At 48.2% G+C, this 15,839-nt stretch overlaps 3 protein-coding genes across 5 annotated transcripts; 2 read left to right on the top strand and 1 right to left on the bottom strand.

The window, feature by feature from the left end:
- Nucleotides 1-4,316: 4,316 nt before the first annotated feature.
- On the top strand, nt 4,317-5,240 carry LOC119294207 (xyloglucan endotransglucosylase/hydrolase protein 31-like). Its single transcript, XM_037572444.1, has one exon. The coding sequence runs from the start codon at nt 4,365-4,367 to the stop codon at nt 5,124-5,126; it is 762 nt and encodes a 253-aa protein (XP_037428341.1). The 5' UTR covers nt 4,317-4,364; the 3' UTR covers nt 5,127-5,240.
- Nucleotides 5,241-6,658: 1,418 nt separating this feature from the next.
- LOC119292095 (pentatricopeptide repeat-containing protein At5g66520-like) lies at nt 6,659-13,490 on the bottom strand. Of its 2 annotated transcripts, XM_037570925.1 has the most exons (4): nt 11,735-13,490; nt 11,427-11,563; nt 7,250-7,489; nt 6,659-7,084 (listed from the first exon to the last, which is right to left on the bottom strand). In XM_037570925.1, the coding sequence occupies exon 1, from the start codon at nt 13,466-13,468 to the stop codon at nt 11,750-11,752; it is 1,719 nt and encodes a 572-aa protein (XP_037426822.1). In that variant the 5' UTR covers nt 13,469-13,490; the 3' UTR covers nt 6,659-7,084; nt 7,250-7,489; nt 11,427-11,563; nt 11,735-11,749. The 2 variants fall into 2 exon arrangements, with proteins under 2 accessions (XP_037426822.1, XP_037426821.1); XM_037570924.1 differs by having other exon boundaries at nt 6,659-7,489.
- On the top strand, nt 8,008-11,079 carry LOC119292096 (protein-ribulosamine 3-kinase, chloroplastic). Of its 2 annotated transcripts, none has more exons than XM_037570926.1 (9): nt 8,008-8,257; nt 8,609-8,762; nt 8,874-8,964; nt 9,303-9,416; nt 9,485-9,573; nt 9,742-9,860; nt 10,013-10,153; nt 10,368-10,444; nt 10,675-11,079. In XM_037570926.1, the coding sequence occupies exons 1-9, from the start codon at nt 8,131-8,133 to the stop codon at nt 10,819-10,821; spliced, it is 1,059 nt and encodes a 352-aa protein (XP_037426823.1). In that variant the 5' UTR covers nt 8,008-8,130; the 3' UTR covers nt 10,822-11,079. The 2 variants fall into 2 exon arrangements, with proteins under 2 accessions (XP_037426823.1, XP_037426824.1); XM_037570927.1 differs by having other exon boundaries at nt 8,009-8,257; nt 9,303-9,377; nt 10,675-11,073.
- Nucleotides 13,491-15,839: the final 2,349 nt, after the last annotated feature.

The raw sequence follows: 15,839 nt of genomic DNA, 5'->3' as shown, positions 1-15,839 counted from the left end.
TGTAGATGATATCCAACGGCCAGTAGTACTCGGATTTGCCATCTCTGCACCGTCGGATTGGTTTCATCCAACGACCATCTTTCAAAGTTATTCACACACTATATAGGAGTATAGATATGACTAGCTAATCTTAGTCTCCATCACAAACATGTGCATGGTCTATCTTGATTTCTCTCGGGGCATCTTTCTATCGCGCACGCACCTCCCTCGATCTCCCACCCATATAGTCCCCTCACGATCTCGAAGGGATCTCTCTATCACAAACACACCCTCTCTCCCTCCCCATGCGTCCATGTTCTCCATGTGTCCCTCTCGACCTTTGTTCCTTGTTGGCCAGACCTCTATTGGACATGTGCAATAGGGGTGTCTCCCTCCGTTGCAAACGATCACGCGCTAGCTATCTTCGTGTATCTCCTCACCTCGCTTTTCTATCTCGGAGATGCATGCGTGATATGTTTGCATAAGAAACAAAAAAACACACTCTCTCTCTAATTTATCGTTTGCTGTCACTTTCTCTTTCACACACATACTCTTTTTGCACACTCACTCATTCTCCTTCACACGTACTTGATCTCTCTCGACTTAGGCACTCTCTTTGATCCACAGCATATAAATTTATTGAAAAGTCAAACATCACAAAGTTTGGCCATGTACGTGGAGAAAAACATTTACATCTAGAACGGCAAACATATACCATTAGATTCACCATGAGATGTAGTTTCGTATGATGTATCATTGGTATTGTAGATATAAATAACAATTGCGTAAACCTGATCAAAGTTTCCAAAATTTGACTTTTAAAAAATTTACATGCACTGCATTATCGAGCGGATGGAATATCTCTTCCCCCTCTCAGCTATCTGACGCACCACTCAGCCTTATCGGGACTCCTCTATCTCTCTCAAACTTTATATCTCCCTGGTTCACACATACACATGTCTCGCTCGCGCTACATATAGACTCATCCAACACTCTCCACCCTTGTTTTCTCTCTATGTGACACACACCCCCTAAGTACCATAATCCCTCACTCCATCATAGGCGCAAGCACTCCCCCCCTAAGTATGATTATCTCTCACTAGCCATCGGGAACACACATATTGTCTCTTTCCATCCATACGTCTATCTCGATATCTCTCGGGGTATCTTCTATCGCACACACACCTTGTCACTTGATCTCCCACCCATGTAGTCCCATCACGATCTCCAGGGGATCTCTCTATGACAAACATACACTCTCTCCTCCCCATGTCTGCATTTTTCTCCGTGTGTCTCTCTCGACCTCTCTTCCTTGTTCTTGGCCACGTGCTAGGGGTCTTTCTCTCTCAGTTGCAAACAACCACACATTATCTCCTCACCTTGCTTCCGTTGTCCAAGATGCATGTGTGATATGTTTGCATAAGACACACACGCTTTTTCTCTACTTTTATCGTGTGTGGTCCCTGTCTCTTTCACACACGCACACACACTTTTTTCACTCACTCTTTCTATTTCACACACACTCTCTCTATATATATAGTTAGGGACTCTCTCACGTCCATAAGCATATGGATGTTTTGAAAAGTCAAACCTCAGAAAAGTTTGACCAGGTATATGTGGAGAAAAACATACATCTGGAACGATCATTAGATTCATCACAACATGTACTTACTTCATACTATCATTTATCTTTGGTTTTGTAGATATAAGTAATTTCTTTATAAACTTGGTCAAAGTTTCAAAATTTTGACTTTAAAAAAAATGTTGGCACTACATTATCGAACGGAGGGAGTAGCTCTTTCTCTCTCTCTCTCTCTGCTATCTCTCATGGGCCTCCCCTCTCACTCGAACTCTCTATACCGATGGATTATACGCTTATTATGTCTGTGTATAGCTCCGTATATTGTTTAGTTGACTGGTCAACCAGTCCACATGCTGCCTTGTCAGCTCGTGTTCTCTATCTTCATGTGCTGGCCCATGTGGCAGTGGGTGAAAATAAGTAAACTAGAGGCCCATCTGACACGCGGTGAAGTAAACAAAGTTGAAACCACTCGGGGTAGCACCCCGCACACTAGTAAATTGAGGACGCATTGAGGACACACTTCTTTCACGTGAAGGACGCACTCGCGCACAATTCACCACTGAACGGCGGCATGCACAGAAGAACGCACTCGCGCACACCCAGCAGGCTCTCCACTATGTAGGCCAAAACACGTGCCAAATTCACTTTTGATGCATTTGGCATCGATGCCCCTCCATTGCTCACCTGGTGCCCCAATATGGATCACCTACTTTGCTCCGGTGCCAAATTAACTCACGCAATAAAAAAACATTGGCATGGGAGGGAGAGAGGACTGAGGCAATAAAAACACTTGTTTGGGAGAGTGAGAGGCTGGTGTAGTTGGTTTGATTGATTTGTTTATTCATGCGGGTCTGTGTGCACAGCGGTGCCAACTCTCTCGCATTGTGAGAGCGGTGCCAAAATCTTTTGATTTGACATTGATGCGTATTATGTGGCATACTTTTGAGAAATATGGCATCGGCTACATAGTGGAAGGCAACAAATGCCCAAGCTCTTCACGTGCTCCTAGGTAAATGAGAGGAGAGAGGGAGAGAGAGAGAGACAGAGAGAGAGAGAGAAAATATCACTAGCCAGCCAACCCTATCGTATGAGAGAATGATATTGGTACCTCTTGATGACACGACAATTTTATACAGCCTGCTGCTCTAATATGTTCTCTTCTTTTGCAGATAAAAAAAGACCCGAAAGTGAAAAATGTGCTGCACTATATCAATCTCATCGAATGCCTTGATCTCCATCTTACAGAAATTGATTTGATCGGTCACCAAGGCAGCACATCTGAGATTAAATTGGTCAGGTTCTTTGTTCTGGAGGCACGTGTGCTCAAGGTAATGAGGTTTGGCGTTCTCTGGCGCAACAATGAATGGCGTGCTGATCACCGCAAGCGTCTAAGCCTAAATGACAAAGTCTCCGCAGAAGCTGAATTTGTTTTTGAAACATCAAGTGGCCAGAGACTGGAAAATTTATTTGCCCATTAGTGACTTGTCAGGGCGGTGGATTTTAGTTTGTACGATAATGTTGCATCCACCTAAAGTAACGGAAGTTCTTACGTAAACTTCCTAATAATTCCATCTTCGTAAGTGCAGCATTACTCCTAACATTTGTAATATCAGTTTGAAACTTGTAATACTGCCGTGTTCTATTCCTGCGTTTTTAAAATCCTGCGAATCAAAGAGGTCCTGAGTTGGTGATAATGGTGTGCCTGCCATCTTTCAGTAATAGCCGTCGGATCTAGATCTGGCGCATACAAACCAAATTTCTCCAGTTTTACATCTTTCATGTCAGCCTATTTGGTAGGTGAGGTTAAGGTTTGTCGTTCGTGGTGGCACCTATTCCTTTCCTTTGCAGTTTGGTTATTGCCCTCCCTATGTCACAATCTCACATTGCTGCGGTTTCTGGTGCCACGTAAGGCCTTTGAATTTGGAGGTTTGGATAGAAAAATAGCCCCTCTTCGGCTCGGAAGATCGCTTTGCTTATCGCTACTAGCTTCCACATTGGATCTGTGGATCTTTCAGCGGCGACGGCTTCAATAGTTTTTTCTCTAGGGTCTATCTAGGGCATATCTAGATCTGATCTAATTATTGCACATCTAAGTGACTTAACCGAACATAAAAAGAAAAAAAAAACATACACCCATCCGAATCTTGGCGTAAAATCTATGACACACGACTTAGATGTGCAATATTTATGGCACATCTAGATGTGATTTAGCAAAACGAATATTTGCATAATATCAATGACATAGGATTTAGACGTGCAATACTTAGGGCACATCTAGATGTTATTTATCAAAATTGTCTTATTTATTTTTCCACCTTACATAAAATGTTTTTATTTTTCCATCTGCAATGGGATATCCGGAAAAGGTCTGATTAGGTCTCAAGTGAATAGTATATGAGAAGAAAAATGAAAAGAAAAAAAATACGAATCTCCGTGCAAGATCAAAAGAATATAGCGTCGAGATTGAGACATAACGAAGTCTCAGTCGACTGGGACTTAGCAAACTGATCAGGAAATGTTAAAATGTTCTTTCATGGACAAAATTGTGATCCAGCCTTTCTTGGCTGTCATGTGTAATCAAGATAATATTTCTTACATGGTGTTCATGTTGCTCCTGCAGCAAATGGTTCTCATGTTGTTTGTTCTCACTCAGCAAGTTGGCTCATTATTGCACATACATGATTCTTCACGTTATACTCCTGCAGCTGCAGAGCTGGAGAGCACGTTGCCGGAGCGGCGCTGTCCGGCACATCAAAACCCCACCACCTCGCTCCCACTCCTCCGCGCTCTACTATCCACCACCATGGCGTCCGACTCCGAGTCCAGCGACGTCGCGCCGGACGACCAGCACGAGCACCTGCGCCCCGAGGGCACGGAGCCGCTGGCGCGCATCGCCGTCGACTACACCCCGGACGCCTGCCGCCACGCGCCGGAGACCGGCGAGATCCACGTCACCTACGACCACCGCGGCGGCGCGCGGTGGCGGTCCCGCAGCCGCTTCCTCCCGGGCGGCGCCGTGGCCGCAGCGGTCCGCACCCCGGCCGGCGACACCGCGGGGCTCAACTACAACCTCTACCTCTCCTCCCTCGAGGGCTCCGGCGACATGGACGAGATCGACTTCGAGTTCCTCGGCAACCACAAGCGCGCCGTGCAGACCAACTTCTTCGTCGCCGGCTGCGGGGGTAGGGAGGCGGTCCACGAGCTCCCCTTCGACTCCTCCGACGGGTTCCACCACTACGCCGTCGCCTGGGGCGCCGAGGCCATCGAGTGGCGCGTCGACGGGGAGGTGATCCGGAGGGAGGAGCGGCGCGACGGGGAGCCCTGGCCGGAGAAGCCCATGTTCCTGTACGCCTCCTTCTGGGACGCGAGCGGCGTCGACGAGGGGCGGTGGACCGGCACGTACCACGGCCGCGACGCGCCCTACGTCTGCATCTACAGAGATGTCAGGGTGCCCGCTGCTCTATCGGCGGAGGAGGAAGAAGATGAATGTCAGGATGATGCGGACGCCGGAGATGACGATGATGCGGAGGAGGAGGAGGAGGATGCCGGGGCTGGTGAAGATTAGATCCCGGCGTTGTTCCGTCTCTGAGCGTGCCACAAGCCATGTGGAATTAGCTATCTTGGTCACGACTCACGAGTGTGTTTGGTTCAAGCATTGCAATAACAGATTCATGAATTATTTGCTGTGAAGAAAAACAATGACAATACACACAGTTCACTTGAATAACTAATCATGTGTATACATAGTATAAATAGAGTGAGGCCATAACATTATTAAAAAATACATGGACCCATTACCCATACATCTGGTTCACATGATATTCGTCATCAACATTCTTTTTTGATAAGTCCTCTTGCCCCCGGCGGCTAGGGTTCGCCGCCAGGAGAGATCAATCTTCCAACGCCGTCTTGCGGCAGCTCCCCTCCGTCGGCGACCTCGATCGTCGGTGGTGAGGGGGAGGGGGAGGGGGGGTCCCCGGTTCCAAGCGTGTGCATTGTTTGTACTTCCTCGTAGTCTAGGCTTTTAGGTTGTTCATCGTCTTGGCTTCAGCGGCGATGATGACGACACTGAATAAACATTCTTCAGATACTTCCCTGACAAGGCCATCGGTCCTATGGTTGGGGATGGATTTAGAAACCAGTCTGTTCAAGCAATGATGGTGTGGCAGTGGCCGCATCCTCGTGGTGGACCTGTGTCCACGGGCTCCGCCGTTGCGGCGACGTTTGCTCTAGCGTCGGCGCGGAGCTTGGGAGGTAGTTCAGGAGCGAATGCAGATTGTGGTCTGCATCGACGACATCTGGAGGACGGAACGTGTGCTGGGTCTGTGGTTCGTGGATGGGAGGTATGGTTTCCTCCTTCGGCGTCTGAGTCGTGGTGGGGTGTTGGATCTGAAGTTCGATGGCGTGCCCGGGGTGTTGCCTCGGTTTGATTCGTTCAACAGCAATGGCTTCACTTTTGGTGAGCCACCTTGGAGATCCGCAAAGCTGCATATCAGCTATGGAGCCGCATCGAGCTCGGTTAAGGAGGTGATCTGTCATTCTTTTCTTCGATGGCTGTTGTGGTGGTGCCGGAGGCAGGTGACGGTCCTTGGTGTCAAGTTCAGAGATGTTCTGCTATCTTTTCAATTTTATCAGGTCGGTCCTTACGTGACATGTATTTTAATATTTATGATACGAATGAGTCAGGTATTACGAATATTTTTTTTTTGATAAAAGAAGGCTCTCCCCTTCAGATTTTCATTAAGAAACCAAAGCAATTCAAACTACTACAATATCCAAGGAAACATTCTTCATCAACATAGTTAATCGTATTGTCCTCTCGCACACAACAAGCATCAAACTCGAATGGGATCCGCTTGTGTTGATGTTGGCGCCTTTCGTCGCACTGGAAGTAGATACTCATCTTGTGCATAATCCAAAAACACCGTGTCGGCATTGTCAGCAATATTGCGCAATCAAGCAAATACTCCCTCCGTCTCGAATTGTAAGACGTTTACATTTCAAGACGGAGAGAGTACTTTATAAATTTCTTCATGCATGCATCATCGCAAAGCGCCTTTTCAGACAATATCCACGTAAAATATATGAGCACTCTCATTATGTTTAAATTTAGCCACCATAACTATGTACACAAGTACTGCATAACAATGCTATATAGCATTTCTAGCGCACTAGTACTACATGTGACTAGGAAGTTTTTTTCTTCAAAAAGGCCTAAGGCCATATATTAAGTGTCACGGGACCTTAAAAAGTAGAAGAACATTCAAAAATATTGGGGTGTTGAAGTCTTCTTGTTCCTGCATCCACTGGTGGTGAGCTGTGAGCATAGCTTGATGCCTCCTCTAGGCTTTCTCTTCGTAGAGAAAACTTTTTAAAACTCAAGAGCTTGTAAAAGCAACGGCTAGAAAATTGTTGATGCAGATCAGGAGATGCCGGCGGTTGTGATTTGCGACAAAGATCATGACAGACGGTTGACTGCAGAAGGATCCACCGGAAATCTAAACGGATCGGATCCTAAAAGACCTGCCGAAGACACAGCTCCACACACCCTCAGCCACCAAAAAAACATGAAAGAAATGGGGATAGGGCGAGGAGAACATTATGCCTACCCTAGGGCAATGCCACCGCTTCACCACAACAAACAAAAGACAAGGACTCTATAAAGAAAACATGAAAACAAAAACATACCGATGTATGCCAGTTTTGGATCTGATGTGAGCTCGGGCCGTACAAAATCGTGTACTGACGTCCTTTTCTCCGACGATCCAACCAAGCCGGGCCACCGTAGAAGACCCCCATGTTGGATCCCTCCGGCCACCTCTGGCTTCACCAACGTGTCATCACGCACCGTCTAAGAAAGGCCTCTGCTTGAGCACACATCTCCTTCGCCGCCCCACAACAACCCTCCACAGTACCCCCGATCTTGACCTTCAACATAGAGAAGGGAAAATAACGATGCAAATTAACATTTTCTTTGTTCCATATAAATGCCACATCGAGAGCTCCTCCTTAGCACTTATAACATACGTTACGCTGGCGCTCATGCACACTATATGGGCCGCAGCCCACTTGACCACTGACCATTGAACATTGACTTTTGGAAAAACGTTGATGAAATTGAATAAAAAATCATGGATTTGAAAAATGTTCATGAATTTAGAAATGTTCATGAATTATGGATTTGAAAATTATTCGATAATTTAAAAAAATTCATGAATTCTATTTGAAAAGAGGAAAAGAAAGAAACAGAAAAAAGGAAGAAAATAAACAGAAAGAGAAATAAAATATAAAAAAAGAAGACCACAGAAAACCTAGCCCGGTAAATCGGAATCCCACCCAAAAGGCCCAAACCGTTGGGGAGATAATGGGATGGCAGCCCATTTAGACCAGCGAACAAGGAGGGACAAACCCATCCGCTTGTCGAGACCAGGCCCGTCAGGCCCTGGGCAGCACCCGTTTCGTCACTCCTAGTCCTAGCCAGTAGCCACGGCGATGGCGACGGCGGGCGGCAGCCAATAGGATTTCGCCGGGCGTCCGTCCGTGCTCGGAGAAGAAGGCGAGCGCTTGCGATGGCAGCAAACGTGGCGCTGCTCTCCGCCTCCTCGCCCTCCACCTCCGCCTCCTCCATCCTCCGTCGCCGCCCCCGGCCTCGCCGCTCCGCCTGCCCCCGCAGAGCAGCCTCCAGGCTATCCGTCGGTAAGAAGTCCTCCTCCACTTGTCTCAAAACTCAATCCTGCAACATTTTTTCACCTCGCCGCCGTACGACCAGTGCGGAAGCTCAGTTTCGCCGCCCTCCGAGCTGCGTCGATGGTCTTCGGCAGCACGCCGAGGGCAAAGCCATAGCCAGGCCCGATGTGAAATGTTGGCCGTAGAAATTTGGATAGGGTTTGAGGTGCTGTGGCAGCCAGGCAACAGTTGCGATTATGTGGGTACCAGCGTCAGTTTCCAGGCCCAATTTATGACATTGCCATGGCTGTACCTTTGGCTGTGGATTCTACTATATGTTTTTATGTGTCGTTTTGATCCTGTCTCCGTGCAATTGGGCAGTGGCTGCGATGAGCGACGACCCAATCAAGGAGTGGATCCTCACCGAGGGGAAGGCCACCCAGATCACAGGGACCAGCTCCATTGGGGGCGGCTGCATCAACGCCGCCCAGCGCTATGACACCGATGCTGGCTCCTTTTTTGTGAAGACCAACAGGTGTGCTAACACAAATTTATGTTTCAGAACTCAAACTCATCTTGTGGTGGAGTAGCGCAACTAGTGATGTTGGTGGCAACAATGGAATTGAAACATATTGTTGTATGCCAGGCGCATCGGTCCAGCTATGTTTGAAGGAGAGGCTCTGGGCTTGAAGGCAATGTATGACACCAAGTCAATCCGTGTTCCTTTGCCGTACAAGGTCAGTGAAGAACCAGACTCAAGAACATGTATAAGTTGTGCGATGCATAAACCAGTACAAGATAATCATAACTCACGTTCATGACTGAAACCGCACTACACCATACATCGCAGAACTCGACACTCACTCTGCCATTTGATTGGTATACATGATTCTTGTTTCAGTTACATTCATCTGAAAGTCGTTGGTTTGTTTCTCATCTAGCAACTAATAGTTAGCATCTTAGCACAGCGATTGCATACTATCTTTATTTTTCACTACCTGGCACCTGCCTACAGCCGTCTTTCTTCACTGTATTTCTTAGTTCTTACTCTGTATTTCTACCCCTTTTATTTCAGGTTGGCTCGTTACCAACTGGTGGTTCTTTTATCATCATGGAATATATTCAATTTGGTCGTTCTAGGGGTGACCAGGTAACCTTGTCCCGAAACCCCTTTCGTTCAAAGAAAAAGGTAACTTGTACCTTTTGTTGCAAGCTTTTATGTAAATCATGCATCATTAACAAACAACTTATTGTCAGTCAGCTCTAGGAAGAAAGCTGGCCGAAATGCATAAAGCTGCAAAATCTGACAAGGGATATGGTTTCTACGTCGAAAATACTATTGGAAGGTAAAATTAAGCGCTAGCTATTCTAAAACTAACTTATCCCTTTTTTAAGAGTAGATGACTGTCTCTCAGTGACATTTGACTTTGAAGTCCATCTCGAGTGGTGTGGCTTGCAACCCATGTTTGCTTTGAAATACAGTTCTTTTTAATCCACCAACTTTCCTGATGTAGCACTCCGCAAATTAACACTTGGACTGCTGACTGGATTGAGTTTTACTCGAAGCATAGACTGGGATACCAGTTGAAGTTGATATCGCAGCGGTTCGGAGATTCAGCCATATATGAAAAAGGTACATAGGAGAAAGGAGGAGAATCTGGAACTTAACCATTATGTTCCCATTTCTTCTGATGGACACGTCATTAACTGAGTGCTAGTCATTTTTCTCTTGATCGCAAGTTTGTAATAGTTCATAACGTTTTCATATAAGTTCCTCTTGTGCAGGTCAACAATTGATTGAGAAAATGCATCCACTGTTTGACGGTGCTGTTATTGAGCCATGCCTGCTTCATGGAGATTTATGGAGTGGAAATATAAGCGCTGATACCAATGGAGATCCTGTAATATTGGATCCAGCATGCTACTGTATGTAAAATTCACTATTTCTTGCCCTAATCTCCAGAATCACAATCATTGTATGCAATATGTTGATCCATTTTTTATAAGAAAATTGTCGATCAACATACACACGAACCAAGTGGTTATTAATTTGTTTGGAATCACTGACTTTCTTGCACAGTTTTGTTAGAACCTGTAGATAATTGTTGAAGAAACGTCATCCATTGTTCTTTAACTGCAGATGGGCACAATGAAGCAGAGTTTGGGATGTCCTGGTGTGCTGGATTCGGAGGGGAATTCTACCGCTCCTATTTCGAGGTATCCGATACTCATTTTGTTCCACTACATGTTTCGTAATAAAACAGGGTAGTAGAATTTGTGTATCACTCCCATAAAATGCAGTCCCTCACCTCAAGCTGTACTCTTTTTTTTTTACTGCTTGTCTTTCTCTCTTCATATTTAACTATATCACGTCTTGTGCCGGGTGGGCCTCTCAATTAACCGTCCTGATGGAAAAGTTAAATGTAACATACTGAACTGTTATTCAGGTGATGCCGAAGCAGCCAGGCTTTGAGAAGAGGAGGGACCTGTATCTCCTATACCACTACCTGAATCACTATAACCTTTTCGGCTCTGGGTACCGCTCCTCGGCTATGTCCATAATCGAAGACTACCTGCGGATGCTGAAGGCATAGCCGCGTCTTCTCTTTGAGAATTGAGAACAGGGAATTTCCCACCTCTGCTTCTCCCCAGAATGGCATGCACGTATAAATGACATGGTCTATATGTACCCCTTGATATGTTGTGGATTAGTAGTGACATCCTTACATTCTGTTGTAAATTCACTATCAACTGAATTTTTTTATTATATCTGTAAATATATATATCAGTGATAATCCATGTCACCGTGTCTGGCGCACAAATGGGTATGAAACAAAAATAATGTATCCTTCCCTCCCCTTTCATCTTTCCTGTGGTGGACTACAGCCAGTCTATAGATTCAGCTCCTCGGATATAATAGCTCTTGTCAGATTCAGCTCCCCGGGGAAGCTCCACGCGCTCCATCTGTGGAGTTGGGAGCGGGAGCCTTCCTCAACAGGCCCTCAGACAGTGTAATGAGGACAAAAGTGAAATATACATACTCTTATAAAGGAATCTTTTGTTGTTGACAGCAGCAAACAATGAAGAAAATGTGTTCTTTGTAAAACTCTCATCTACATCAGAGTTTCTGTCGAACCCTAGAGTCAAGTACAAGTGAAGAGGTATATGCTGGGACCTGGGAGGGAGAGTGGAGACTTACGTTAGGTGAACAGTTTGTGCCACTGGGGTCAGAATTTTGGCAAGCTTCTTGCTCAATTAGTCCGCACTCCGCAGTGACGTATAAATCATGTCAACCAGCGGCTGAGACACTTGTCTTGAAGTACATGATCATGCCATCTACATTTCATTCGTGAAAAAAGACTTACTTCAACAAAAGGATCTTATGATCGTGAATAGGACAAAGGTTACTTCTATGTTTATATAGTTCCATCCACTGGTTGTATGAAAGTAGTGATTCCTAATACAAAAGGGCAATGAATTGATTGCATATTTCCTAGAGAACCTTACCATTCTGATTTTGTCCTACCAATAGTCCAAGCAGGAACAGGAGCCGTTCTTGAAGTGGTGGAACCGGTTTCGGTCTCTGACAACTATGACTCGATCGTAGACCTCTGAGACTATCTTCATGACAGAGTGACAATCCTCACAGATTCTCAGGTTCTTCACTATACGGATGACATCCCCTCTTGTCGTGCTTATGAGTCCCAAGGCAAGCGCGAGTTTCTCGCTGTGCTGTGAAATGCAAACTTCTTTGTCCTCCTCATCAACGTCGAAGGTAACTTCTTTAGTTGAAGGCTTGTGTCCCTTGAGGCTTAAGGTCTTGCAAATCTCATCAAGCATTGCATATATTCGATCAGACTGAGGATGTGAACGGTCCCCGGACAAGAACTCGTAAACCACACCATTCAGCTCAACAATGCTGGATCCTGGAGGCTTGTATATCTTGTGTTCTTTCATCGAGCTCCTTACCCCTTGTACAAGGTCCCATTTCCCAGCATCAGCATAGACATTAGATAAGAACACACATGCCCCGGCATGCTGGGGATCCAACTTGAGTATCTCCATGGCAGCCATCTCCCCCATGTCGACATTCTTGTGAACCCTACATGCGACCAAGAGAGCACCCCATAGCACAACATCAGCCTTGAACGGGACAGTCTTAATGAGAGCCAATGCCTCATCTAGCTGCCCTGCTCGACCAAGCAGATCGACGACGCAGCCATAATGCTCTATGGTGGGCTGTACACGATATTCAACCGGCATACAGTCCAGGAACTTCTTGCCCTCATCCACCATGCCAGCATGGGCGCACGCACTCAGCACAGCGGTCATGGTGATGGAATCTGGGTCCACACCTGTGTTCTTCATCTCAGCGAACAAGGCCAGCGCGTCCCTGGGCAGACCGTTGGTGGCCAGTCCGGCGATCATGACGCTCCACGTCCGGACATCCTTGTCGAGCGTCTCCCGGAACACGGACCACGCGCTCTCGACATCTCCGCACCTCATGTACATGTTGAGCAGAGCGGTGCCCAGATTCCTGGTGGTGCTCCGGCGGGTCCTTGCATAGGAAGCATGCGCCCAGCGGCCTGTGTCGAGCGCGCCGAGATGCGAGCAGGCGGAGACGAGGGCGAGCAGCGTGACCTCGTCGGCGGCGGGCATCTGCCGCGAGAGGCGCAGCACGTGGGCGTAGAAGCCCTGGGAGAGGTGGGCGTGGAGGAGCGAGTTCCAGAGAGGCAGGTCCCTTTGGCCGGGGGGACTTGCGTCGAACACCTGGCGTGCGGCGGGCAGGTCCCCGGCGGCCGCATAGAAGGAGAGGAGCGACGCGCCGATGAACCGGTCGCGGGAATCCAGGCCGCGGCGGAAGAGGGAGGCGTGGACGGCGGTGCCCGGCGCGGCCGCCGGGGTTGGTGAGCTCGCGGGGAGGAGGCGGGCGCAGGCGGCGAGGAGCGGCGGGTAGGTGTAGTTGTTGGGGTTGGAGAGGGGGCCGAGGAGCATGGAGCGGTAGAGGGCGACGGCGAGGTGCGGGCGGGGGCCGTGCGCGAGGGAGCGGATGGCGGTGTTGTAGGAGAAGGTGGAGGGGTGGGCTCGGAGGAGGGAGAGCGCGTAGGGGAGGGAGGAGTTGGCGGCCGACGCGGCGAGCGGGGCGGCGGCTGACGGGTCGGCGTCGAGCGCGCCGGAGCGGAGGAGCCGGGCGTGGAGTGCCCTGTTCGGGAGCGTGCCCGCGGTGGTCGGCGGCGGCATCGGCGGCGGAGGTGGACCTCCGGCGGCGGCTGATGCAATGTTGTGGGTACCGCTCCATCAGCTGCTTGCGGATGCTGCAGGCGTAGCCATGTCTACTGTCAGAACATAGCCCGAGTTCCCCTTTTTTTAAGGGCATGTACAATGCATAGCCTCAAGGTGATGCCTCACATGCCATGTAGGATCGGATATAACGTAAAATAGGTTCGGATAGAGAAGCAGGATCCTGCGGGTGCTTGAAGAGAAAAAGTGTGGTCCAGTGACAAAAGCTGAAAAGGTTGAAGTGAAAAGTAGAGATGCATGTGTACTAGAGTCTTTATTTTTTATTTCTTAATGAGGCCCACTAGTGATAGCTTGCATTGGAGAAGAAAAATTAATGTAGGTGCTTCAAATTACTTTTTATCATGGGGCATATGTATCCATATGCCACCATTGTACATGCCCTAACACGGCCTAATTTCTGAAAACGAAGCAATGCAACTACTATACGCTTTATGTGATTATTACATTTGTTGTAAATATTATTTGCAACTTTCTTACAACAATGTATGTCAATTGATAGGTTGAGCCGCCCCGTGCCATCCTTCGCGACTCGGGTGGCACGCGGCAACCAGAACGGCCGCCACCTCCCTCCTTCCCTCCCCCCACTCGCCGCCGGAGGGCACCGCCAGCAAAAATCCCCCAATAGTGACGGGGTAATGCTTGTTCCAAGCGAGGCGCGATGCTCGCTCCTGCCAAGGAGGCGAGTCGTGTCGTCCCCATCTTCGGCAAGGTCCTGGCAAGCCCTCTCGGGCGACATGGACGATACTCGTGGCAACGCCGCGCCGTCCCCAGCTCAAGCTCGTGAGTTGTCTAATCTTCGGGAGGTCAGAAAAGCCCCTTCCCCCTCCTTATATGCATCAGTGAACCCTCTTCTTGATCTTTGACGGCAATATCATGGTTGGTCACAACGTCATTGGCTCAAGCCCAGCGATGCGCTCTTTTTCTAGGTGAAATTGCCTGAAACATACTTTCTTGTTAACTGCCTGAGGAATAGCAACTGAGTATAAAAACAGTGTATGTATATGGAAAGGGTCCCAATGAACCTGAATTGAAAAAAATGATTTCAAAAAAGAGTCGAAAAATTCTATTTTAAAAAAATCAAACATGATCAAGTATTACACTCGTGTGAAAGTTTCGCGAAGGAATAGCTTGGAGCTCGTGCCAAGGAAACAAAATTGTGAGTAGACCGGCATAGAGTCCACCTTTTCCTCTAGGGTTTCCCTAGAGTCCACCTTTTCCTCCGGCGGCGCCATCGGAGTCCACCAAAAAAAAACCAGCGTCCCGATTAGCGATCGCGACCGCTGTCTGATAGGGTTTGATCCCGAGAACAAGCCAGTGTGGTTGCATGGCGGAATCGGAAGTCCAGGTGAACGCGGGAGGAAGGACGGGAGTTCGTGGCGATCTAGGGTTTAGTGCGGAGACGGGAGTTGCAGGAGGACAACGGAGGGATTCAGGAGCGTCTTTGGGCATGAACGGGGCAAGATCCATGGAGGCGGACGGGGCTGAGGTCGAAGGTGCAGATCGTGAAGAAGATGCAGATCGGGGGGAGGATGCTAATGGATGGGATCAATTCGGTCCAGAACCAGAGTTGGAGGACGTGTTTGAAGGCCTAAAGCTCCATGGCGCGGAGGAGGAGGATCTCGATCTCTCAGGAGAGGTAGATGAGCTGATTAAGGATGTTCGTTGGTTGTGCTTGTTTCGAGTGCATACTATGAGGCCGTTTAGTCATGCAGCGTTGCTTAATTCAATGCGGAACGCATGGGCCTGTGCCCAAGGAGTAACCTTCAATATCAAAGGGCCGAACTTGTTTTTGTCTCAGTGTCATTGCCTGGGCGATTGGAAACGGGTAATGGACGGAGGACCTTGGCAGTTTCGAAGGGATCCGGTGGTCATTGTGGATTATGATGGGTTTACTAACGTCTCTGAATATGCTTTGGATATGTATCCTTTGTGGGCAAGGATCAAAGGCTTACCGGATGGGCTCACAAGAAAGACGGAGTTGGCGGAGAAGGTTGCCAAGAAGGTCGGAGAGCCGCCGTTTACGGTGGTAGTTAATGAGGGGAGGATCAACCCATCAAGCCACTTAAGAGTTAGGGTTTTTGTGAATGTTCAGAAGCCATTGGTGAGGTTCGTGAGTATTACCCTGAAGGAGATGAAACGGTACCCTGTTACGTATGAGAAGCTGCCGGATTTTTGTTTTTTTGTGGTTGTATGGGGCATGTGGTGGAGGAGTGTGGGGACGGGGTTCATGATCCCGCTGAGTGTGGATGGGGGGATTGGTTGCATTGGAATAGCGAGCCGGCCATGGCGGGAGGCGGTGTAGGGCGGGGAG

The sequence above is a fragment of the Triticum dicoccoides genome, chromosome 4B (genome assembly GCF_002162155.2).
Source record: "Triticum dicoccoides isolate Atlit2015 ecotype Zavitan chromosome 4B, WEW_v2.0, whole genome shotgun sequence".
Lineage (NCBI taxonomy): Eukaryota > Viridiplantae > Streptophyta > Magnoliopsida > Poales > Poaceae > Triticum > Triticum dicoccoides.
The sequence above is the reverse complement of the archived record's forward strand: the minus strand, read 5'-3'. Positions and strand labels throughout refer to the sequence as shown.

What these genes read in the sequence shown, in the direction of transcription:
- LOC119294207 (XM_037572444.1), top strand. Translation starts at nt 4,365, where the DNA reads ATGGCGTCCGACTCCGAGTCCAGCGACGTCGCGCCGGACGACCAGCAC.
- LOC119292096 (XM_037570926.1), top strand. Translation starts at nt 8,131, where the DNA reads ATGGCAGCAAACGTGGCGCTGCTCTCCGCCTCCTCGCCCTCCACCTCC. An exon ending in AGCCTCCAGGCTATCCGTCG is followed by an intron (nt 8,258 to 8,608) that starts GTAAGAAGTCCT and finishes GCAATTGGGCAG; the next exon opens with TGGCTGCGATGAGCGACGAC. An exon ending in GTCGAAAATACTATTGGAAG is followed by an intron (nt 9,574 to 9,741) that starts GTAAAATTAAGC and finishes TTCCTGATGTAG; the next exon opens with CACTCCGCAAATTAACACTT.
- LOC119292095 (XM_037570924.1), bottom strand. Translation starts at nt 13,468, where the DNA reads ATGCCGCCGCCGACCACCGCGGGCACGCTCCCGAACAGGGCACTCCAC.